Source organism: Echinops telfairi, unplaced genomic scaffold (genome assembly GCF_000313985.2).
Source record: "Echinops telfairi isolate 266 unplaced genomic scaffold, ASM31398v2 ScPeMD7_2291;HRSCAF=2852, whole genome shotgun sequence".
Lineage (NCBI taxonomy): Eukaryota > Metazoa > Chordata > Mammalia > Afrosoricida > Tenrecidae > Echinops > Echinops telfairi.
In genome coordinates this window covers 8,648,971-8,675,394 of record NW_022106189.1, presented here as the reverse complement: position 1 = coordinate 8,675,394, position 26,424 = coordinate 8,648,971, and the positions used below count along the sequence as shown (strand labels likewise).

Genomic DNA, 26,424 nt, shown 5'->3' with positions numbered 1-26,424 from the left:
TGGGTCAAAAGGGAGTTCCAATAAGGTGTCACACTTTAACTTAACTATAATATCTATTATTATCATCTCTGCAGTATCCTGAGAACAAGGATATTGATAACCCTCAACGATGGGGTGAGGGGATTCACCAGATGCTTAATTTATATGTGAACCCTGCCAACAGATTTTGGGCTTCTAATTAAAGCTCTGATATCATTCCCTCCTTTGGATTTGCATTATATTATTAAAATCCTGGATCACACAGGTTGGTGTACTTCCTCCATGTGGACTTAGTTGGCACCTCACTTAGATGGCTGCTTGTTTGAAGACAAGCCTTTAAGACCCCAGATGCTATTCTTTCTGGTAGCTGGATACCATTTAGTTTCTTCACCAAGTTTTGCTATATCACCCATTTTTCGGTGATCTATCAGAGGTTGAGCATCAAGCACGGCTAATGTCATAAAAACTAAATGGTCTTAGATTGGGACTAAAATTAAGTGTAAGGCCAAGATCCATTCATAGATCTATATAATATGTCTATTATATATGTCTCTGGTTCACCATAAAAATATCACTGTAATGTTAGCATATATTTCTTTCTTGTGTGACAGTTTAACTTATTAGTCTTTTAAATAAGTAATTTTTACATTAAAAAAACTTGACCAGGAATTTGTCACATAATTTTGAGACATATTAACACAAAGTTTAATAAGAAATTTGTGTCGTCTTTTGATCAACACTCAATTCAATTCAGGCATTTAAAGCAACTTTTTTTGAATCGTTTTATTGGGGGCTCATACAACTCTTATCATGATCCATACATACATCAATTGTGTAAAGCACATTTGTACATTCATGCCCTCATTATTCTCAAAACATTTGCTCTCCACTTATGCCCCTGGCATCAGGTTTTCATTTTCTCCCCTCCCTCTCTGCTCCCCCCTCCCTCATGAACCCTTGATAATCCATAAATTATTATTTTGTCATATCTTGCCCTGTCCGATGTCTCCCTTCACCCACTTTTCTGTTGTCCGTCCCCCCGGGAGGAGGTCACATATAGATCCTTGTAATCGGCTCCCCCTTTCTAACCCACCCTCCCTCCACCCTCCCAGTATCGACACTCACACCACTGGTCCTGAAGGGATAATCCACCCTGGATTCCCTGTGTTTCCTCTAGTTCCTAAATGCTTACACCCTCCCCACTATCATGATCCAAATTCTACCTTGCAAGTCTGTTTAGACCAGAGGATGTACACTGGTACAGATAGGAACTGGAAACACAGGGAATCCAGGGCAGATGATCCCTTCATTTAATGAAACTTTCAGGCTTAACTGAAACAGGTTCCTCAACTACGTTAGACACTTCCAAAAAAACCAAACTTACTGTTACTGAATCAATGTGTACACACACACACACACACACACACACACACACACACACAGGGGCACCAAAAAAAAAAACCCAGAATTTTTTCCCCCAAACCTATATATTAGATTTTTTTTTTAAAAGCAATCTTATCACCTTCAAAGTACTCTCCATTATACATCACACATTTGTTAAATCTGCGATTCCTTTATTGGAAACATCTTTCAAACTCATCTGTTTGGATGGCTGAAAGCACTTTCCTTGTTTTTATCTTCACCTCCTCTAAGTAATCACATAGCTGTCCTTTCATGTCCCTCTCCATTTGTTGAAACAAAAGGAAGTTGTACGGAGTGAGGTCAGGTGAATAACGTGGGGTAAGAGGGGCATGATGTTTTTTGCCAAAAACTGGTGCACTGAAAAGGCTGTGTGAGCAGGTGCATTGTCGTGGTGGCAAAATCAGTCCCACGTCTGACAAAAATCAGGCCTTTGATGTCACACACTGTTACACAATCTTTTCAGATTCTCTCAATAGAACACTTGAGAAACAGTCTGACATAGTGGAATGAGCTCCAAATACACTATCCCCCTCACATCAGCAGAGCTTTGTTCCATTTTGGGAGGGAGGTACACCCTTGTGTACACACACACAGACACACACACACACTTTTTTTTAATATATATACATATTGCTACTAGGTGTTCAGCTCATACATGCACAGGCTTATCCTGAACAAAACAAGTCTTAATATATCTCTGCAATCAATGGATCGCTGAAGACAAGTTATGTCCGTAATACACTTGTCATGGTTTCACTAAAGCACCTTAAAAAAGAAGGTCTAATCAAAACAATGGCTTCTGAAAGTATCTGCTAAACCCCTTCAATTCAAGGCACAGAGGTTACTCAGAGGTTTCAGCATCTATATTTTTGGGATTCCAAAGGGATAACTGATAGATTTTCTTAGAGATTACAGAATGACCAATTTGGTTTACAATGAAGTTTTAAGAACATCAAAAATTGTATTGCTGACAGAAGGTCCAGGAAAGTGGTGCCAGGAAATATTTTTATATTATGACAATTGTTCATTCCTCAACGGCAGCAAGAGCTATCCTATGAAAATTTTGGTAGGCACCCTTACCCTGTTCCACCAAATAATCTTATGCTCCCCCATTCACATTCCATTTTCTTCCCAAAATAAAGAACAAAAACAAAACAAAGAAACACTTATAAGGAACATGATTTGAGTCTCTTGTATATGTCAAAAGTTTGACTGTACTATGGTTTTAATTGAAGAGTGTAGAATTCTTCAGGAAAGGAATATGAGACAGAAACACAGTCTTCAGATATGTATACCCCTAGGTGGAGGATATACAAGAAACAATTGCTATATATTTTGCTATTAAAAAAATACTTCGACTTTTGTATTAATACTTTTAGACTTATCCTTCTATGTATGCCAGCCTTCTTGTACATATTGATATCTAGGCATATTTGAGTGTATCAAAAGTGAGAGAAATAACAGGGAAATGAAAAGTACAGAAAAACGTGGAATTTCCATGAGTACGTTGATTCTTTCATAAAGAAAAAAAATGTTGACCCAATGGCCAAGATATCAGATAGGGAGCATCTATAAGGTTGGAGGTAAGGGCATCATGGTTTGCACTAGGCTCACATACTCCTACATCCCTAAATCTTCCAGTCTCTACACATGTGCGGTCAGAAGACTTGAGAGAAGAAAAGGAAGGTGGGAAGTAGATGCTCGCAGGCATCTCTTCCCTTTTATGTCAGGGGCTATTCTTCATATGGTTTCTATCCGCCGACATACACCAGAGGGCATCTTCCACCCGATATCCGGGTGAGAGAAGGGATTGTATATATTTTTATATAGAGAAGAAAATTAGTGTTTGAAACTTTTCTTAAATACAAGACAGAGGTACATAGTATTTTAGTTGTGACAAAAACAATCAGGTCAATTTTTTGCATGTTAACAAAATTTCCTAAAATACCTAAAATTGCATGGTAATAAAGCTTCCTTACTGGCTACAACTTTTTCCTTTCCATTGACAACTAAATCCCACCATGTCTTGACTCATTTAGTTTTGTGTGTATGTGTGTCCGTGTGTGTCCGTGTGTGTGTGTGTGTGTGTGTGTGTGTGTGTGTAGAAAATGACCTAAGGATCATATGAATATTTAAGGCAAACCTTTTAGCTGAGGCTAAGGCTAGGCTTAAACTGCCAATTCTTTGGCTACACAAATTGAGTAAATTTCCATCAGAATGAGTTATATATTGAATGAATATGAAATGACATAAAAATATTTGGTATTAGTTCAAGAGTATTTGAAATGAAAAGGCCTCAAGAAAAGAGCAAGAGAATTGAGGCCAAATGTGTTGGAAATAGAAAAGAAAACTTCTTTACCAAGTGTGGGCTGCTACAGGAACTTCAGATATTCTCTAGTTACAAGAAATGATTTTGTACATGAGCAGCCAAAATTAATAACACACTAAAAATTTAAGCAAAAGTGTTGTTGCTTTGTTATTTTACCTGATTGCCAAAAAGGTTGAATCCATTAATTGCTTCTAGAGCTGCTTTTGCTAGGCCAACAGAGCTAAAGGAGAAATGAAAATATATTATTATTGTGATGTATCTGGCTACAAAATAAGACCTTTATCTGATGAATATTCACAAGTAAGTTGCTTTATTAAGACTTATAACAACTTGGATAAAAGGAATAATGTCTATGAGACTTTATAGTAACTGTCACTAATTTTTTTATACCTAGTGATCTTTGGGAAAAAGAGTTCTAGTCTCACCTTGATCTAGAATAAAGGTCACAATATTGAAGGGAGCAGTTCTAACTCCATTATCATTTATATTCACCAAGTAAAAAAAATAAGAGATGAACTTTATATGAAGCTGTAAAATGATGATATGTGCACGATAATGACACCAAGTCAGGCATCATTACTTCAGATCTAATGTCAATACTGAATTATTTTTTAAAAAATCTTATATTTCATACACTTGCATGTTCTATGCCTGGGGTCTAATAAAGTAGGCATTATTTTATGCTTCTAAAATACTTATAGATCACCATACTTCTCAATTGTTGCTTTAAACTTCAATTTGTCATAAAATGTTATTTCTCAACATGTCCTACTCCTTTAACCTTTCAAATCCCATACAAAATAGTGCTGAAATGCAAAGTTTCATAAAAAATATAACATAAATAGTATGCTTTAAATATTTTATTATTAATATACAGTTTATTTTACTTACAGCATTTTGGCCTTTATTAAAAAATCACTACATATGCCATTAATATAATTTAAAACTAATTATTTGTCCTAAGATTAACCCAGCATATTTATAAAGCAGTGATTATTAATACATAGTACACAAAATAGCAAATTTAGCATCAGCACAGTCTGTTAAAAATGTTAATTCTCAGACTGCATTCAAAACTTACTGAATCACAACTACTGAGGTAGATCCTAACAACATATATTACCAAAAGCCTTCCACATACTTAAATGTATGCTAACATTTGAAAACCATTGCTCTAAGCTATTCATGTTCTACATTTTATAAGGGTCATTTTTATGAATTCTTCACACACATGATTTTTATTTCAGGTTAGGAAATAAGTGTTTTTAGCATGGAGAAGTTATTTTAAAAGCACATGGATGCAAAAAGATGCAGACATACTTTTCCTCATTCCTCTCCCTAAGTATAACTCAAAACCCTGAACACTGTAAATAATCAAGCATAAGAAACTTTTGAAAACATGGAGAAGACAGTTCATGTAGAAACTTCAGAACCATAGAAACTTCAGAACAATAGGACTGTGAGATTCTAGCGCAGTGGTTCTCAACCTTCCTAATGCCGCGACCCTTTAATACAGCTCCTCATGTTGTGGTGACCACCCCTCAACCATAAAATTATTTTCATTGCTACTTCATAACTGTAATTTTGCTACTGTTATATAAATCAGGAGATCGCTGTGAAAGAGTCGTTCGGCCCCCAAAGAGGTCACGACCTACAGGTTGAGAACCACTGCCCTAGAGTTTTCTTTTGCCTCATGTAAATTAGAGCTGAAGAATCTGAATACAGGAAAATACCAGCAGGTGCATTAACAAAAAGAGATAGATAGAAATCTTTTGGGCAATAACCCACTCAGAAAAAAAACAACAAGTGACCCTATTCCCACCTATTGGAACAAAAACCATGTAGGTAATCTAGGCTTCTATTTTCATGAGGCAGCCTCCATAAGACACAACATCCATCATGACTGTAGTGGTATTAAAGAATAAGCCTTTCACCCCCGTAGGTGCAGAAAGACTCCTAGAACCCTGCAGTGATAGCGGAGCCAAGAGTCTCCTCTTTCCACTGGTATGGTGTTAGGGCAACTGTAGAGAAAGAACATTTACAAAACAGTCAACAATAGAGATGCCATTCGACCACCTCCCTCTGCCTACACAAAGTGTAAATGTAAGTTACCTGGAAAAAAGTAATGCCTCAATAGCCCATCCAGGCCCAGAAATAAGAGCCCCATTGTGGTTTTCAACAAAAAGCCAAGGTGTCTTATTTCTTATGTCCAAAAAACTTACTACAGAAAGTTTTATGCAATGAAATTATAATACCCACAAGTTCAGGTTTCTGTCAAATATCGCAAGAACCAGGACTACTGAATGAAACATTTTGAACAGCAATATCACAAATGGTCCATATAAAAGCAAAACAAACAAAAACAACACAAACCTTCAGCAAGCAATCAAAAAACACTAAAACAAAACATATCGAATATCTCAGAAAAGAGACAGAAGATATAAAGATAGCCAAAGTTGAAGTTCAATTGATAGGCTCAATGGCATACTGGTGGTGGAAAGAGAGGGAAGGCCCAGTAAAGTAAAAGGCAGAAAGATACAAACTACCCAAGCTGAACAATACTGAAAACAAGCAAACAAACGAAAACACTGGACAAATGAAAACAGAAAAACCCATTAAAAACAAAAAACACAGTTATGTGAAACACCACTTGTTATGTGAAACAATGGTACAATACAAAAGGTCTAACATTCATACTATATTGTTCTTGAAGTGGAAAAGAAAGAGCAGAAAGCTGGAAAAGTATATTAAAAAGATAATGGCAGAAAACTTAATTAAGCAAAAGACCTAAGTTGAGCAAAACTCAAAAAAGACAAAACCCAAGTTACTAACTCAAGCCAACTAAGCTTAACCATCACTAAACTTCTAAAAATAGAGAAAAAAGAAAAAGAATAATAGACAGAAAACATATCTTACCTAAAGGGGAAAAACAATTACAGTGGATTTCTCATGTGAAGGCATAAAGGTTGGAGGAAGTAGCCATAATTTAAAGCCTCCAAAGAAAATAACCATCAACTCACAAGCATAGAGCTAGTTAATGTGTACTTCAGGGATAAAAAGAAAATCAGAAAAACAGGAGAATCTCTCCCAAAAGAAAGGCATTAAGTTCTCTAGCCTAAATCCACTGCCAGAGTCCATTCAAACTCAGAGAGCACTGCAGGACAGAGGAGAACGGCTCCATTAGGTTTCCAAGACTGTGCAGCTTTATTTATGGGACTAAAAAGTTTCACCTTTCTCCTGTGATACGGCTCATGAGTTGCAATCGCCTGCCTTGTGGTGAACAGTTCAATTCTTAATGCCCTGTGCTACCATGGTTCCTTTTTAAATGAAAAAACGAAATGATAAATTATCTTAAAACTTAAGAAGAAAAACAATAGAAAGAAAAATATATGTCTTTTCCTATAAACTTTTACACCACTTGTCTGTCAGTTTGTTCTACTGTGGTGGCTTGTGTGATGCTGTGACAAGAAGGACCCGGTTCCCGACTTCAGAGAAAGGGAAAATGGAAAATCTTATGTATAATTTCGAAACATTGTCATATACTGAAGGCCTAATAAATGGAAATGGAGCATTGTCCCAGACAGAGCTGGAGGACGGACCCCTCAGGTCTGAGGGCACTTGGAATGTGCCTGAGGAGGAACTGATTGCTTAGAGTTGAGTAGACCACGGTAATGTGAGTTGGGTAAAAAGTAAGGGAGTGGAGACTTCTGGATCTTAATTTGCTGATGGTACATGACTCAAGGTAAGGAGAAATAGCTGCAAAAAGCTGCCAATGATCTGAATATTTGATGTGCAAAGTATGAATCTAGGAAAATTGGAAGTGGTCAAAATGAAAAAGAACCCAGGAAGATTGATATCCTAGGTATTAGTGAGTTATGATAGATTGGTTTAGGTCATTGTGAATCAGAAAAATCACATTATTTAATATGATATGAATAACACAATGAAGAAGAATGGCATGACATTCATTGTCAAAAAAGGACATTTACAAAACCAATCATGAATTACAATGCTTCCTGTGATAGGATTATATTTATCCACCTTCAAGGAAATCCAATCAATACAACTAATATTCAAATTTAAGCATCAAACACAAAAGCTAGTGATAAAGAAATTGAAGAATTTTATGAACATCTTGAATTTGAAATTGAACAGATATGAAATCAATTTGCATTGATAATTCTTGGCCATTGGAATGCAAAGACGAAGGAATCAGTGGGAAGAAGTTAAATATCAGTAGCTAACACCAGGCAAAGGCTGACTGGAATAGACCATCAACTGCTCATACGTAAGTTCAGGATAAAGTTGTAGAAAATTAAAACAAGTTCATGGGAGTGAAAATACCACCTTGAGTATATATACCCACCTGAATGTTGGGAACACCTCAAGAACATATTGGCTGCATTGAACATTAATGACAGAAGACACGAGCTGTGGAAGGACATCAAGGGCACCATTCATGGCAAAAGCAAAAGGGCATTAAAAAGACAGGAAAGGAAGAAAAGATCAGGGTGGATGCCAAAAGAGACTCTGAAACTTGCTCTTAATCAGAGAGTAGTTAAAGCAAAAGGAAGAAATGAGTAAGTCAAAGAGCTGATTATAAAATTTCAGAAGGCAGTTCAAGAAGACAAAAACATTTTTACAATGAATTGTGAAAACCTTTAGAATTAGAAAATTAGAAGGTAAGAATATATGCAGCATATCTTAAAGTCAATAAAATATTCAAGTCTCTAGTTGCAATATTGAAAAATTCAATGGTTAAAATATTGAATGGTGCAGAAAGCACCTAAAAAAGATAGAAATGTATACCGAATCATTGTACCAAAAAGAACTAGTCAACATTCCATCATTTCAGGAGGTAGTATGAATAAGAACCAAGGGTGGGGATGGAAGAAGTTCAAAGTGTACTTTAAGCATTAGGCAAAAACAAGGCTCCAGGAATTGTCTGAATACTGAATGTAATGTTTCAACAAGCTGCTGAAGCACTTGAAGCATTCACTTGTCTATGCCAGGAAATTTGGAAGACAACACTTGGGCAGTTGACTAGAGGAGATCCATATTTATACCCATTTCAATAGAATGCTCAAAGTATAGAACAATATCACTTATACCACATGCCAGTAAAATTTTGGTAAAGATCAACCAACAACGGTTGCAGCAGTACATTGTCAGGGAGCTGCCAGAGGTTCAGGTTGAATTCAAAAGAGGGTGGAAAACAAGGGATATCATTGTTGAAGCCAGATGGATCTTGGCTGAAAGCAGAGAATACCAGAAAGAAATTTAGTTGCATTTTATTAATGGCATTAATGTCATAACAACCATGGATAACCTTGAGAAGAATGGTAATTCCAAAACACTTGATTGTGTTCATGTGACTTAAATGAAGTTGGCTTATAAGAAGAATTTGGCATCAGGATTGGAGGATGGATTATTAACAACCTGTAATATAGAGATGACACAACCTTCTCCTGAAAGTAAGAAGGACTTGAAGCACTTGCTGATGAAGATCAAGGATTGCAGCCTTCAGTATGGATTACAACTCAATGTAAAAAAGATCCAAATCCTTATAACTGAACCATCATGATAAATGGAGAAAGGTTGGAGTTGTTAAGGATTTTGTCTTGCTTGGATCCACAAGGAAAGCAACAGTCAAGAGATCAAATGATGAGGTGCATTAGGTAAATCTGTTGCACAATACCTCTTTAGACTATTGAATAGCAAGGATGTTGCTTTGAGGAATAGGGTGCACATTACCCAACCCGTGGAATTCTCCTTTGTCTCATACTCATGTGAAAGTTGGACATTGAATAAAGATGACTGAAGTAGAATCCATGCACTTGAATTGTGGTGCTGGAGAAAAACGTTGAAAGTATCATGAGCTGCTAAAAGAACAAATATACCTGTCTTGTAAGAAGTATGGCCAGAGCTCTCCTTAGAGGTCAAGATGGTGAGACGTTCATCTTACATACTTTGGACATGTTGTCAGGAGAGCCCATTCCCTGGAGAAGGACATCATATTTGGTAAAGAAGGCCTCCCAGGAGACAGACGGACTCAAGGGCTGGAGCAAAGGTGGTGCATGGGGAGTGGGAGGCCAGGGAGATAGTTGCCATAACAAGTAAGCAGTAAGACAAAGTGAGCAGTAGTGGCAATATTGATATATGACAGTAAGTTAAGATTTACTATGAGAAAGAGAAGAATAGTATACAACTTTTTGATGATGAATGGAACAACATTTAAAAGGGAATAAAGCTAGAGAAGACCTGCTAATATTACGAATCATTTGGACCTAACAGGCAGAGAGCACATCACTCAGTGGTAGTGTGGTATCCACTCTTCTTTACTGCAGGTGTTTGGTGTAGACTATTTTCAGACACAAAATAAATTTAAGTAAGTAAAAAGACTGAAGCCGTATAAAGCATCTAATCTGACCATAATCAACTGAAGCTAGATGTCAATAACAAGAAGAATAAGGAAAGCTAAATAAATTTATGGGAACGTACAACACTATTAAAATTACGAATCCACTAAGTTATCAAAGAAATCAAAAGGATACTTAGAATCTTAAGAATATAATCAAAGAGGTAAAAATGATTTATTGAGTCTTGATCGTAGAGTACACATCATTTTAGTAGCTTATGTGACAAAATGGAAGAAATATTTAATGTGCTTTGCTGCAGAACCAAACATGAACACTTTTGATATTGAGCTGTGAATTGGTGTACCCACTTTTTTCACAGACCAGTTTTGTTGAAAGAACGACTAACAGACAGGTGGTGGGTATTTAAACTTCATTCTTTGGCATACATTTTCTAAAATAGACTGTGACTATATTTCAAATAAAAAAATGGCAGCGTTCATTGCAATGACAAAATTTTAAGTTACTGTGCACAAATTAGGATTGATATGGAGAACACTTTCCTGCCAGCAGCTTTTCTTCAGTTGAAATAGATAAACTTTTTGAATAATGTCATATGCCAACATTTAGAAGCAATGTTTAATGCATTACTTGGTGAATCAAAACCTTCTAAATGTCATTACTAAAAATCCATTATAGGTGAAGGTCTAATTGATTTAATGTAATAATGTAAAAAAGTATTGCTGAAACTACCATTTGTATAGCTTGGGTGTTAAATTAAAAAATATACTCAGTTATCTGGGATGGTATTAAAATATTTTTCTCCTTAACCCAAAAATATCCCCTGAAATCTTCTTAAAGTCAGTCTCCCTCCCTGACCATTATACTATTTTAACACCGGTCTATATGGGATCAAAATTACTGTACATATTTGAAAGATTAAATAGAGACTTCATGGAGCAGTAAGTTTGGTTACAATGAGAGAGGGCAATGAGAGTAGGTACAAGCTAGAAGAATGTAATGAGTATAATTAAGTTGTACACATAGAAACTATGTTTTACTATGCATACTTTCAACAAAATAAAATTAGAAAAATGTCCCCTTTCAAAAAAAATAAAAGGATAGAAAAAAGTATTATAATGCAAATACTAAAGGAAAGTAAGAGTGGCTATATTAATAGATAAAATAGATAGGGGGGGGGGGAACAGAGGCCAAGAAACATTCTAGAATGAGAAAAGGGAAAATCCAACAAAAAAAAGTAGCAGTTTCAAAGAGAGTTTATCACACAACACATCAGCAACATATATAAAGTAAAACTGATAGAAATTAAAGATAGATAAATCCATAAATATAAAAGTTCAAATCCCATCATAACAATCAATAGAACTACTATACCAAACACCCACAAAAATATGAAAACAAGCAAATAAAAATAAATGCAAAAAACGAAAACTACTATCCACCAAAAGGATATAATCAATACTGCTTAAAGTGGTTTTTAAATGTCCAACATATACATAAAGATACACAATATCTGAGTCCTAAATTTTTAAACAAGGAAAACACTTATGTCTGTATTTTTCTACCAAAATGAAATCAAACTAGTATCAATAAAAAAAAATCTACAAACAATGTTAACATACTTCTAATAATCTGGCTAGGTCTGGGACTTTAAATCTAAACTGAAAATTTACAATACATTGAAGTGCAGTCTACTGATTTCTGGTACGGCATATACAGAGATGGAAAGTCACTCTTTCTATGGTCAGAGGAAAACGGCCCTCTGAGTTCCAGAGACTTGGACTAATAACAGAAATAGTTAGCAGACATTTTAGAAAACAAAAACCAACAAATAAAAATTAAACTTGTTGTATTCCTACTCATAGACACCCCATATAGAACTTCTGAGACTGTAAATCTTTTAGTAGACAACCTCAGCTTTCTCCCTCTGAGTGGCTGGTGCTTATGAACCACCAATCTTGTAATCAGTAGCCCAACACTTAGTCCACAGCTCCATCAGAGCGTTAGACATTAAAGAAGGAAAATACATAATTCTAGCCCCCCCAAGAATTCCACTTGGGGAAAGAGGATTACCAAACTCCACCCCTCTTGTAGATTTTGATGTGGTGGGTGGGTGGTTGGCTGTACTCAACAGTCTAATGCAGCCTTGGTTGTGGGAGAAAGGAAACATTCAGCTTCCGCTAGCCTCCCCTTGTTTCACCTGAAAGGTGGAAAGAGAATCTGAGAAGCACTTTTAAGGCCATACCCAAGAACACAGACTCACTAAAAGACAAAATTCTATTTATTCAAAGTATTCTAATTGTAGAATATGTTTCATCTCCCCCATAATTTACCACTACATCAATTGAGTTTTAGAAAAGATAAAAAGCAAAATAAAAATGAAATGCACTGCAGTATTCGAATTCATTGGACTCTACAGGGCACACAGTGTAAGTACCCTAAGGATTTCAAAGACTGTAACTGTTTGCCGGAGCAGAGAGCTTCCTCTATCTCTTCAAGACTGGCCGGTGAGAATAAGCCTTTTGGTTAGCAGGCCAATGTTTAACACACTGCACCACCATAACAGGAAAAGTACAGTCTTGAAAACTCTATGGGGAAATTCTACAGAGAGTCTCTATTAATTGAAATAGAAATGTCAGCAGTAGATTTTAGTATTAATATCATTATTATTATTTACAACGGAAGGAATTTGAGACCTTTTTAGCCCAGTATAGCCTATCTGGCTTTCTACAACACATGATAAAAGCAAAAATCAGTCTTAAGAGACAAAGCAAAAATGAGAATGAGGTTCAGATATGATAGATATTTTTAAATTATCAGTCTGGAAATTTAAAATAACAGTGTTGTAGCCATAGTGGTATAATGGTTTCCCATTGGACTTCCTTCTGCATGACCTTCAGCTTAAAACCAGCAGCAGCAGCAGCTCTACGGGAAAAGAAACTGAGCTTCCAGTAACAGTCTCAGGAACCCACAGGGCGTTATGAGTCAGCACTGAATCGATAGCAGTGAGTTTGGAGTTCTGGTATACTAATATATTAGGGGCTATAATGAAAATGTGGACAACATACAAGAACAGATGGTTAATGTAAGTAGCAAGATGGATATTCTAAGAATTCATCAAAAGAATAAATAAAAAATGCTTTATGTAAGTGAATTCCTTTGATGAGCTCACTATTAGTGTCAGCACAGCCAAAGGAAGAATCAGTGAGACTAATTTTTGGTAATTTGGACTAACAAAAAAGAAAAGCTATAAACAATAATTAAAGTTATAAATAAATAAATGAATTAATAACAAAATAACAAAGACTATGATACAATTATAAATGACATAACATACATAACAGGAAAGAAAGGAACAGAAGAAATGCTGAAGTAAAAATAAGAATTTTCCTTAATTGCTAAGAGAAAAACAACAAATCCAAGAAACTCAGAGAATATTAATCAGCATAAATATCCAAAATTGACAAAATTTTGTAATATTCCAGCTTCAGAAACTCATGGACAAAAGGAAATCTTGAAAGAAGTTAGGGGAAAAAAAGAAGTCAGAAGATACAAATCTTACATACTAATGTATTTGGAAATTTATTACTAAAGTTTTAAAGATGAGGAATAAAATGCATTGTGCCTCTCTTCAGAAACAATGCAAGTAAGAGAGTACACTTCAATGTTTAAAGAACATGAAAGAAAGCACACTCACTTGACCTCGCTCCGTGTTTCTTCTTTTTATTCCCACAAATAAAGACAGCCATGAAAGGACAGCAATTTGATGATGGAAACGAGGTGAAGAAAAAAATGAGGGATGTGTTGCCAGCCATCAAACAGATGAGTTTGAAAAATGTTTCCAAGAATGGATTTGAAGATGTGACAAATGTATTGTGTAATAGAGAGTACTTTGAAGGTGATAAGGTTGTTTTGTAAAAAAAGTTAAATACATAGTCTTTTTTGCGGGGAGGGGGGCGGATTCTGGTTTTGGGGGGTACCCCTTCATACACATATAAAAGCATCACCAGCTTGAACCCCAACTAAGCTTTAGAAACTAAAACTAAACTAAGAATTGGAGGAGCTGTAAATGTATTTTTCAAGCTCTAAGGAAATCATTTTTTAACATATAATCAATATTCTAAGAAAGAAATAGGAAATGAGATAATATAAATTGCTCAGTTAAAACCAGAAAAGTCAGAAAACAACAAAAAGAAATGAAGACCAAGAGGAGCCACCAGAATTCAGCTACAAATATGTCACTGCTGTTGTTAGGTGTCTTTGAGTCAGTACCAACTCGTAGCAACTCCATGTATAACAGAATGAAACACTGGCCAGTCCTGCACCCTCCTCACAATTGTTTTGTTTGAGCTCATTGTTACAGGGACTATGTCCATCCATCTCCTTGATGATCGTCTTCTTTTTCACAGATGTTCCATGTTACCAAGCATAATGCCCTTTTCCAGGGACTGGTCTTTCCTGAGAATCTGTCCAAAACATGTGAGAATGCTATTTATCAGTCCATCTGTATCAGCAGTTACTTTAAATGATTATGGTCCAAATACAAAGCAGACTCACACAACATACAAAATATACTTCTATGTTGTCCACAGGAAACTCACTTTAAATATATAAAGAAAACCTAACAGATAGATTAAAGTGCAAGAGATTAAGACAGATAAACCATGCTAACAATAGCCAAAAGACAGCTGGAACAGCTATAATAATTTCAAACAAATCAGACATTAGATTTATGTTAAAATTGTTAATATTAAAAGGGGTATTATATAATGTTAAAGGGGATAGCTCTCCAATAAGACACACACAAAAACCCCTTAATGCATATGTCTCTAATACCAGAATATCAAAAGATGAGACTGAAATGTAGTCAATTATATAACCCTCTAGCCATAATCCTTTATGTGATATATTATAACTTCTTGCCTCTGTCTCTGGCTATAATCCCATTTCAGAGGGAGGTCTCCGTTATGCTAATAGACATAATCAAAGTGGTATATATTGAATGTCTGTTTTCCTGAGGATGTAAACCAAGTCACCATCATTTTCTTCCATGGGAATATGGTCTCCTGAAGACAGATACCACACCTCAATCATTGCTGTGTACAGAGCCATCTTAGAAGCAGGACCACACAGACATCCTTGGACTATAGGGAGAAGAAGAGTCTCCAGAGGAGCATGTTTCAGATCTGTCTCAAGAGGTGCAGGCTCAGATCAGAGGGGAACAGAGGCTGAGGTACAGAGATAATGGGACAGAGCAAAGGATTCGGGCTGAGACCAGAACACGATGATAAAGAATAAAATATGATGTTGAGATTATAGGATAGTGGGGCAGAGGACCAGGCAGGAAGCCACTAGACCATGTGGCTGAGAGTCTGAGGACCAGACACTTGACTTGTGGTAACCTGTTAACCTCCATAGTAAACTCCCATAGTTGAGGGTTTTGTCTCTAAATTCTGAGTGGTGTTGTAATGAATTATTAAACCCAATAGAAGTGTGTCATGGAAACAAGTGGTGTCAGAATAGTTAGAGGGGGTTAGCTATAAATGATATTTATAAAATAATTTTTGCATTCTGTTGGATTATCTTTCTCTGAAATAAGTGCAAGTATGCTTCTCATCCAGTAGCTTGACAAGTTGTTGTTGTTAGGTACCATTGAGTCAGTTCTTTCCCACGGTGACTCGATGTACAATAGAATGAAACAATGCACAGTGCTGCACCATCACCTGAAGCTTTTCTTTAATTATCTCAGTGTGTTCTTCCTTTTCATGTTTCTAATTCCAGGTGCTTGCACCTATCATTATAATGTTTTATTCTGTCTTCCTGAACTGCCCTTTGAAAATTTCTGTTCAACTCTTACTTCATCACATCTTCCGTTTGCTTTAGCACATACTGTACATTCAAGTGCAAGTTTCAATCTCTTCTTTCACTTTGGTGTTTTCATTTATTTTCGGTCTTTTTAACATTTTACTTTCTTCATGTATCATATACTTGATGTTATCACACACCTGGTCAGGTCCTTTTTTCTTAGTTTTCAATGTGTCAATGCAGTTCTCAAAATGGTGTCTAAATTCAGGTGGAATGTTCTTGGTGTCATACATATTTTAGGCTTTTTTACTTGACATGTCAGTTTGATTAATTGTTGTCTTAGCTGAACTCTCTTTGAGGTATATAGATACTATCCTATCACATTATAGCACTGTATTTTATGATAGGTTTTGAAATGTTCTTTGATGAGGAGATGGCATACTTACTGAATTTGTCATTGTGTACATAATAAAACACATGCTGGTCTGACTAAAAATGACAAATAGCAGCCAATTTCTGATCACTAATGCCTAGGATACAGATCTCTGTGCATTCTAGTTCATTTCTGATGACTTCTAATGTCCTAGATTCATACTTCATACATTCCTTGTTCTGACTATTAATAGATCTTTGCAGCTGTTTCTTCTTACTTGGGCCATTCCCAATCAGCAAACAATAATCCCCAAACTTTGATCCATCACCATCATTAAGGCTGATTCAGTTTGAAGAGGTAGCTCTTCCATGGTCATATTTTGAGTGTCTTCTAACTTTTGCTAAGTGTCATCAAGTCTGTTCCTGCTTGAATTGACCCTACCTAAAACAGAACAAATTTTTGCCAGGTATTGCACTCTACTCAAAATTGTGATGTTTCAGCCCATGGTTGCAGCCACTATGCCAATCCATCGTGCCAAAGGCCTTCCTCTCATGGCCTGCACCTCCACTTTACAAAGCATGATACTCTTGTCCAGAGCACAGTTTCTCTGGACAAAACGTTCAAAATATGTGAGATGAAATCTCCCTCTCTCTGCCACTTAGGTGCATCTGGCTGTACTTCTTCCAAGGCAGACGTGTTTGTTCTTTTGGCAGTCCATGGTACTTCCAGGATTTGCTGTCAGCACCATAATTCAAATGCATAATTTCCTTATTAAATACCCAGTTTTCATATGCAGTTGAGGCGTCGTAAAATACCAAGGCTTGAGTCAGGCACTTTTTAGTAACCAAAGTAACCACCAAAGTAACCTCCTTGCATTTCACCACTTGAAAGAGGTCTTAATTAGCAGTTTTACCCAACGAGACTTGTCCTTTAGTCATCTTGGCTAAAAGCATTGATTGTGGATCCAAGCATGTAGAAATCCTTGACAACTTCAATCTTTTCTTTGTTTATCATGATGTTATATATTGGTACAGTTGTGAACATTTTGGTCTTCTTTACCTTGAGTTGTAATCCATCCTGAAGCAACAATCCTTGATCAGCAAGTGTTTCAATTCCGCACTTTTAGCAAGGTTTTGTCATCTGCATGTTGCAGGTTGTTATTAAGCCTTCTTCTAATCCTGATGCCATATTTTTCTTTACATAATCCAACTTCTCTAATTATTTGCTCAGCATGTAAACTGAATAAATATGGTGAAAGGAACTAATGGTTGCCTGGGGAGAGGATGTAATAAGTAAGGTGAGAAGACGCAACCTGTGAAACTCATTATCCAGTACTATATCACACAATGTTCTGCTGTTATTCATGAATAAAGATTTCTCAGTAGCTTAATTTTTCAGAAGCGGAACACTTCTTCCTAGGATGTTTCTACTCTGGAGTCTCTACTGAAACTTGTTTGACTTTGATGTTGTTTGAAATACTAGAAACATACTTTCCACATCACAATAATAGGTAAGTCAGCAGAGCAGAATACAACAAAGTGTTAAAGGATTGTGGGAGAGCCCCTAGGTTGTTGTTGTTAGGTACCACTGAGTCCATTCTAACTCATAGCCACCTATGTAAAACAGCACAACATACTGCCCAATCCTGCACCGTCCTTACAATTGTTCTTATGTTTGAGCCCATTGTTGCAGCTACTGTGTCAATCCATCTTGTTGAAGAAGGCCTTTAAAAAGATGGACCCTAGGAGTGTCATATAAGCTCACTAGTCTTCTTGTGAAGGAAAGTATTGTGATGCCATTAGAGTTCACTGTCACACCCCCATCCCCGCCCTCACCACCACCACCACAACTAGGGCACAAACATTTACAGATGCCAGGATGTGGCCATTTATTTCTAGTGTGAAGTATATGTTTTACTAAGGTGGTTTGCAGTATTTTGAAATGTGAGGGCTACTTACTTATTCAGAAGTCAAATACATAAATATTTTACTGGAATAGATATATGATGTAGGAAACTCGAGATTTGATCTACAACAATGGTTTAAAAAGATAAAGGGATGAATTTGAAAATTATCTTCTAAAATAGGAGTACAAAAACACTGTACACCTGGACTAGGGTAAATATGTTAAATTCTTATCATTGTACCCTTCTTTTCCAGTATAATAGGTTTAAAAATTCAATTGAGCTTCACAAATATGATAATTTACTATCAACTCATTATTTTAATCTCTGACATCAGCATGCTATTTAGAAGCACAAACATACTCCTTAGGTAATCCTACATTTTACTGAAAAATGCATAGTACTCTAAAAATTAAAAATATTTTACTGATATCAAACCCTCCAAAATTCTTCTATTACTAGCTATTGAGCACATTAAATTAGGTGACAATTACCATGAGAATATCCACTGATTTTATTCCTGCAAACTAGGGACGTGATTATGTCATCTTTTGGTCTAGTCATTCATTTAACAGGTCTAAAATAAGATGAGATTTGATTAAGAAATTACTTTTATCAAATTGATTTGTCACATAAATCTAAACTTTTCTAAGAAAAAGATTGGGTTTCAAATTAGGTACTTTATAACTCTCCATAGAAATCACAAAGTAGCTGGCATGCATGAATTTACACATAACAAAATTCACAACCTACTGATCATTAACAATAAGCCTTATTTCCCTCAGCTATGCCTTCTAGAACAAGACTTTACAATATTATGCTTTTAATGGATGCTCGTGAATTGTTCAGCATGGCATGGAAGTACATAAAGTGATGTATATAAAATGAAGAAAAATAGATAGGCAGTAGGTTATATCACAGTGTAATGACTGGAACATCAAAAATGACTCAAAAGGATTAAGTACTTAGTTTAAATAATAAGGACTATATAGAATTATTTGGCTACTATAAGCATCTTAAATTGACTAAAGTTGTGCTATGATAAAGTTGTGCTGTGTTACTTTTTAAATACTGAATTGATGACTTTTTACTGGAAGCCATGAAGATAGAACATAAAAATGCAAAACAACAAGAACAAAACAAAAATCAAAATTTAATTGGTTCTGTTTCTACAATAGAGGAAAAGAGAAAATTATGTCGTTAAATGTATCATTTCATATTTAATGTTTCAAAATTTTCTCTTTCCATTTTGACAAGTATCCACATTATGAAACTATTACAGGCATCTTTTTTTTACTCCATATATGAAGTGAAACTACTTGGTATGGCTCTCCTAGTCATAATCTTCATAACTTCCACCAAATGATTAGGTAGAGGGAACATGTAAGGAACGTGTAGAGTACTCTCACTTTGGTAGAAGTCAATTTTGCCATTCCACTGGGTATAAAATGGGCCACCTTATAAGCATAAAGAGAGATGATCCCATGACCCTGTAGAACAGCGGTTCTCAACCTGTGGGTTGCGACCCCTTTGGGTGTCAAATGACCCTTTCACAGGGATCGTCTGATTCATAACAGTAGAAAAATTACAGTCATGAAGTAACAACGAAAGTAATTTTATGGTTAGGGGGTCACCACAACAAGAGAAACTGTATTAAAGGGTCGCAGCATTAGGAAGATTGAGAACCACTGCTGTAGAAAGAAGAACAAGGAGTAGAATGCATACAAACTCTTTGTGTGAAGTGGCAGCAGCAATAGCAGCTGTAGGGACATCAGAGGCCACAGACTGGAGCCCATGAAATGGAGTGTAGGGTTTCTCAACCCACAGAGGAAGGATTAGCCTGACCAAAGCATTAGGGTGGATCACGCTATAATGATTACTACAAAGAAGACACTTTTTAAAAAGTAGTATTTTCTACCAAGATTTTCAAATATTAGAAAACATTTTACAACTTTAAAAAACAATGTGATAGAAAAGCAACTTTGGACTTAGAACAATGGTCTGAAATCAAGTTCTGGCTCTACCACTGAGCTAAGCGTTAGGGAACAAAAGTCCAAACATTTGGAAATTTTCTGTTTCTTCTTATAGAATACAGTATTGTTTCCTTTCTGCCCTAAATTAAAGATATTCTATCTATGCATACAGCTATAATAAAAGGATCACTGAGAGTCGATATTAAAGCAGCAGCCTTGGACTTCAGAACTGTATGTGTTTGTATTGGGGAAAGAAAAAGAGAGTTGTTGTTGGCTTTCAAATGATTAACAAAATTTGGCAAGAAGAGGAAGGGGCATTTGCTAGATAATCACACTATATGAAGCCCTAGTGAACATTGAAGTAATACATCTTACTGCCCATCCAATTGTTCTCTGTTTTATGTGCCTTCAGCTAGGGGTACCTATACAGCAAAGAACAGGAAGAGTTGACGGTAAAATCAAAATGCATAAACACCATGTGAATAAATACAGCAGCATGTATTTAAAAAACTAACAGTTGCCATGGAGTCAATTCCATGCCTGACTCGGGGCAACCATACGTATTTCAGAGTAGAAATGAGCCTCATAGAGTTGAAATGTATTAGAATTAGAAAGGCACCACTTGGTAAATCTGAATCATCAACCTTTCAGTTAGTAGTTGAGCATTAAACCATCGGTGCCACCCAGGGATCCTTGGCAAGTATTATGTAATAATTCAAGATATGTACAATTATAAAAACAGCTTTAAGTTACCACTAAGTAAGATAGCTCTAGAGTGTTAAAAGTAAGATTAATGACTTGCTTCCTTACTGGAAACAGATCTACACCCACTGTACACGCATAAGCCCAGAAAGTGTGTGGCCATGTACTACTGTTGCCAATGCTAAAGTCTATGAGTTCAATGGGATTCAGTTGAACTGCAGTTTCAAAATTACCAATGGACAACAATATTAAGTTTGCAAAGACCTAATCTCAGAAAAACAGTTTTAAACGGACTTACACAAAGATAGGATTTACAAGTCTGTAAATCTTATATTTTTACTCTTGGGTTGCTATAACAATGTCGAACACTTGATATCTTCTCTTTTCCTTCTTGTTTCTTCAAAACTTGAGGGGCAGCCAGAGGGGAAAATTAACTGCCTTTTGTGAGCATATGCCTTATCCTTGACAAGTAACATCCTTCTAGATTGCAGGAATATGTGGAAAGTTGCCAAGGTCCTACTTTGTAACAAATCATTCCATAGGTTTTCCTCCCAGATTTTACAGCACACCTGTTACTTGAACTAACTCATATTCTTTCCCCCGGAAGAAGTGGCTAGTTCATTACTTTGATATCTTTTTGAGGAATGCCCTATCTATAGCTATTTCTGCATCTGAGAGAGTACTAAATAAAGTAAAATTAATGGAAGCACTTTATGGACTCCTTCACAAAGCTACAAAACTTAGCAAAACTGATAACTCAATTCTTTGAAAAACAGATCCACTCTCCTGAGACAAAAAAACGTATAATTCTTTAACACTGCCACCAATCTGGTAAAAGGATAATGGGAAAAGGATGAATGAAAATATTATATATGCACTTAATTGTAGCCCTAATCTAAGAATAATTCATTCTTGTGACATGAGAGTGAGTGATACTCACTCTCATAAAGAGGTCACTGAAGATGTGGATGCTATTGCAAAGGGGGGTGAAGAAGTCAGATGGTGCTCGGCTATAAGGATAGTATATGCAGTCATAGGGCTTCCCTCAAAGCAAGAAGGCATTCAAGTGAAGCATCAACTAAGTCTACATGGAGGAAGCACACTAGCCTGTGTGATCCAAGGATTATAAGTAATAAAATCCAAATCAAGAGGAAGGGTAGCACAATTTAAATTGCATACACCTGGTTTGCAGAAGACTAGGGATGACACTGGAAGCCCAAAATCCATTTGCAGGGTGTCCTCCTGGATTACCCTCTGGTGATTCCCCCCAACATAGTCCAGGGATGTGAGCAGTCTTGCTATCAGACAAAGAGCACCACAAGGTTAATTACGGTAGATGAAGTTAGGTTAAAATGAAATACTTTATCAATTAATCTCCCTTTTGATTCATTTTAAAGTTGTTTCAGTTTTTACTATTTTCCACTTTCTCTTAGATTGAGGATTTTCAGTTATACTTTATCCTAATTGTTGAGATAGTTTTGTTGTTTGCTTCTTGTTTCCAGTGTTTTTATGTATATTAAACCCAGGATAAGTAACTCTAAAGAGAGAGTAACTGGATTAATAATGACCTAGAGGCATAGGAGGGGAAATGGAGAGCTAAAAACAATGAGTACAAGAAAAAACAAAATGTTCTGAAATTGATTGTGGTCAAGACTGCACACCTCTTAATATGATGGAACTAGTCAATTGTGTATGTGAATTTATGCCAATAAAACTATTAAAAATATACCACAGAGTCCCATCTATTTGGTTTTTTGAATAAGCATTTCAAAAACCTTTCTGCTTTTTGAATAAGCTTTTATTTGGTTTACTGTAAAATTTTTAATGTGCTTGCAATAAACCCTTTATTATTTTCCAGAGTTCTGAAAAAAAGTTGATTCTATTGTTGTTTTCAAATTTCGTGTGTTTGTGTGAGTTCTATGGAGGGATGTGCTTCTGTGACCATATCCGAATTTATATTTTTAAGAAATTACCTCATGGGCATAAAGTTTGCAATGCAATCTTAACAGAGGGATGCATTCTATAACACTATTTTCCTTGCCCTAAAGAGTAGAAAAAGTCCTGTGGTGCCACTGAATTACTGGTAATGGCTCTTCTATCCAAAATCTTTCGAATGCTAACCAAATGACTTTTGGGGATTATGCAAATAGGGAGCCTAAAACTCATCATTGGGACTGGTCAATTTTGCTATTCCACTGGGTTAAAAATGAACCATCTCTCAGAAGCAGGTAGAGGGAATTCCCATGACGACTAAGCAAGCAGGAGCCACAAGTGGAGTACATCCAAGATCCCTGGGCAGAGAAGCAGCCTCAGCAATGGACACCCTGAGAAAGAGCATCGGGGTTATTTGTCTAATGTAATACTGAAAGGAAGCCAGAGTAGGGACAAGTGGGGTTGTCTCCCTCAAAGCCTATCTAGGGGTTTGAAAGGAATCACGTACACTAATTAGACACCTAGGGGAAAATCTGGAACTGAGCATGCTGGGCATTCCCACCTTAGGCACCAGTCATATGACATCACCCAGGTGTGATTAAACTCAGCCAGTAAGATCAGCCAATACCCTCAACCACGCCTCCCCAGCCAGTGGGGATAAAATCAATCAGCAGGCAGGTCTCTAGCTCTTCCAGGCTTGCTTGGCAGGCAGAGGGTGGGAATCTGTCCTGCATGAGGTTGGGCATACCCTCTGAACTGGCCTTGGGACCCAAGCTCCCTCTTAGGCCCCTCTCTCTTGGCCCCCCCGGAGATTTCCTGTTCCTGCATTCTTTCTATGTGCTTTTATGCGTTCAATCGCAAACTCCTGTTCAGTTACCATGTATCCTTGTACACTTTCAAGAAATAGCGTGTACTTTTTGAGACTGTAATACCTGAAATGTCCCTTTTCCTCATAAAAGTCTCTTGGATTACAAACATGCTTCTACCGCATGAATTCTTCCAGCACTGTGAAGCAAGAACTGAGGTACCCCAATCCAGAAACCTAACAAAAGTATCTTCATGTAGGAGGCTAACATACACAATGGGATATACCTTTGGGCATTTAAGAGTGCTAAAAGAGTTTTGTAGCACTTACCTAAAGAGGGCAGAGGCCAAAGGGCAATGTGGTTTACTGATCAAGGATCAGGAAAAAATATATATATCTTTAACATTTTTGATCCTGACTAAAAACCTTCCCTAATAGCCCCATACTCATATGTATTCTATTGTGTGTGAGTTCTGTGTGGCCACTGCAATGATGTATTAAACCCAGCAGAGACGCAGAGTGCAATGCAAGAGACGGTATCAGAATACGATAAAGATTAGAGGGTACCAGCAAGTCTTATTTATGTGTTGGATTGTCCTTGCACCTACTGAAGATCAGAAATGGCTTCCATGCCATTTTTGCACTTTCTGAAGTACAAAAATCAATCACCAACTATTCTTGATTATTCAAATTCACTATACCACAACTTTCGCTGTTGCAAATATCTATTACAGATGACACTACATGTCAAGTTTTACATGAGCATCAGTGGTTTCAATAAAAATTAGGCTCTAAAATATGAGAAAGAAGTTTTACCAATACATACATAACTAGTGTTTAGAAATTTTAGTCTTCTTGACCTTGCATATAAAATTGTGTCAAAGAGGTAAAGAAAGTAACTTACATGAACAGAAAGGTCAAGCCATTGGATATTGAAGATTGATAGATATATACTGACATACTAGGAGGTGGGGAGAAACAACTTGCTCCCTTCTTGCATCAGTTTATGGACACTGAAAGATGACTCTTATGCTTAATTTTAATTAAATTTTATTTGTATCAAATTTTTAAAGAGCTGAAAATTAACACAGGAACCACAGTTCTAACCTAATACTTTTAAAATTTATATTTAAATACCACACATTAGTTAAAAAATTCATAAATCAAAAAATTACCTTGAATGTAACTCAGTCCCACCATTGTTATATTTACTTCCTCTTTCCCAAACACCAAAGTCTGGCACACGGTAAACTCTTTCCACACAAAATACAAGGTTTTGAATGAAAGAGACCTAAGAGTAAAAAAGGAGGTAAGACGTAAGTGTGTTTAATAGTACAGGCTCTTTACATTTAACAAAAACAATTAGATACTATTTGAATTTCCCTATTATATGAGAGAGGGTAGAGTGTTTAAAATGTAATAGAAAAAATTGTGATCTTTCAACTCTATTTTCTGGGAACCTTTTGAAACTGCTGCCTATTTGCCTCAAAGGCATTTTGGAAATGCTAGTTCCCATGACTACAGTGTGACTCCATCAGGTCAGATGGTCCACTCTATTTTGAGAAGGCAACTCTTCTTCAGTTACATTTTGAGTACCTTCTGACCTGAGGCACTTGACTTCTGGCACTATACAGTGGTGCACAACCTACTTAATGCCGTGATCCTTTAATACAGTTCCTCATGTTGTGGTGACCTCCCACAAAGAAAATTATTTTCTTTGCTACTTCGTAACTGTAATTTTGCTACTGTTATGAATAGGGCGAACTGAGAAAAGGTCATTCAACCCCCAAAGGTGTCACAACCCATAGGTTGAGAACTGCAGTCTTACAATGTTCTGCTTCTTTTTGTGTGGTTTTCAGTATCTGGCAATGTTGTGGATCTGTTCATAATGTTTTCAGTGACCAATTCCTCAGAAGTGGGCAACTTATATATTCTTCATAGTCTGTTCTCAGTCTGGAAGCTACGCTGAAATGTGCTCAATTTAGGGGACCCTACTGGCATGCGAGCCAGGGAAGAAATTTCTGTCATGTAACAACCAAGAGATATTTGCACCCAGAACAAATTCAGTTCATGTCTATAGGGACGTCAACTGGCCAAGTATCCTGTTCGATCCAGCATAATCAAGATTACACTGGTCTCTGCCTGCTAGTAAGGTTTGGGACTCTTGCCTTTGGCTAGAGTGGAGTGGCTCGGTCTGACTAAATACTCTGCAGATGGTTTGGGGCTCCCACTATCCTCCACAGCACTTTACAAATTAGGTGCTGATAATTTTAGCTCTGATACCATTCTCTTCACCATATTTGAATTTTGTAATTGTCATCTTTCAATCAACAAGCGGGTGTGCTTCTCCTGCGTGGACTTAGTTGACTCCTTGCCCAGATGGCTGCTTGTTTGAATACAAGCCTTCAAGACCTGAGACACTATTCTGATTGATAGCCAGGCACCATCTATTCTCCTCACCACGCTTTGCTGTAGCACCTTTGTTTTCGGTGATCATTTCATGAAAGTAAGCATCAAGCAGAGCTATAATGTACAAACTAATTATCCTTAAGTTGGAGACAGAATTTAGTACAAGCCCAGAACTCATTCCAGGATCCACGGTTTTGACTTTCTATATTTCTTTCTTTCTTTTTAATTTGCTGTAACTTGGGAATTAATACATATGTCATATCATTCCATAGTTCAATCATGTCAAAGATAATTGTACAAATGCTTTCATAATCAGTCTTCAAAATACTTCGCTTCCTTCCTGGGATTCTTGACATCATCTCCTTCTTACCTCTCCCACCCCTCAATATCACCTCTCCTCCCAAACGCTCTCATG

The 26,424-nt window shown here is 36.5% G+C and overlaps 1 protein-coding gene across 5 annotated transcripts in view; it reads right to left on the bottom strand.

Annotated features, from left to right (window-relative positions):
* PHKB (phosphorylase kinase regulatory subunit beta) overlaps positions 1-26,424 on the bottom strand; it is a 230,101-nt gene that overhangs the window by 142,389 nt on the left and 61,288 nt on the right. For all 5 annotated transcript variants that reach the window (XM_045293618.1, XM_004704694.3, XM_004704693.3 and 2 more), the window contains 2 exons: positions 24,776-24,891; positions 3,887-3,950 (listed from right to left, as the gene is read on the bottom strand). In XM_045293618.1, the coding sequence (XP_045149553.1) occupies positions 3,887-3,950; positions 24,776-24,891 (180 nt within the window). The remainder of the gene's footprint in view (positions 1-3,886; positions 3,951-24,775; positions 24,892-26,424) is intronic.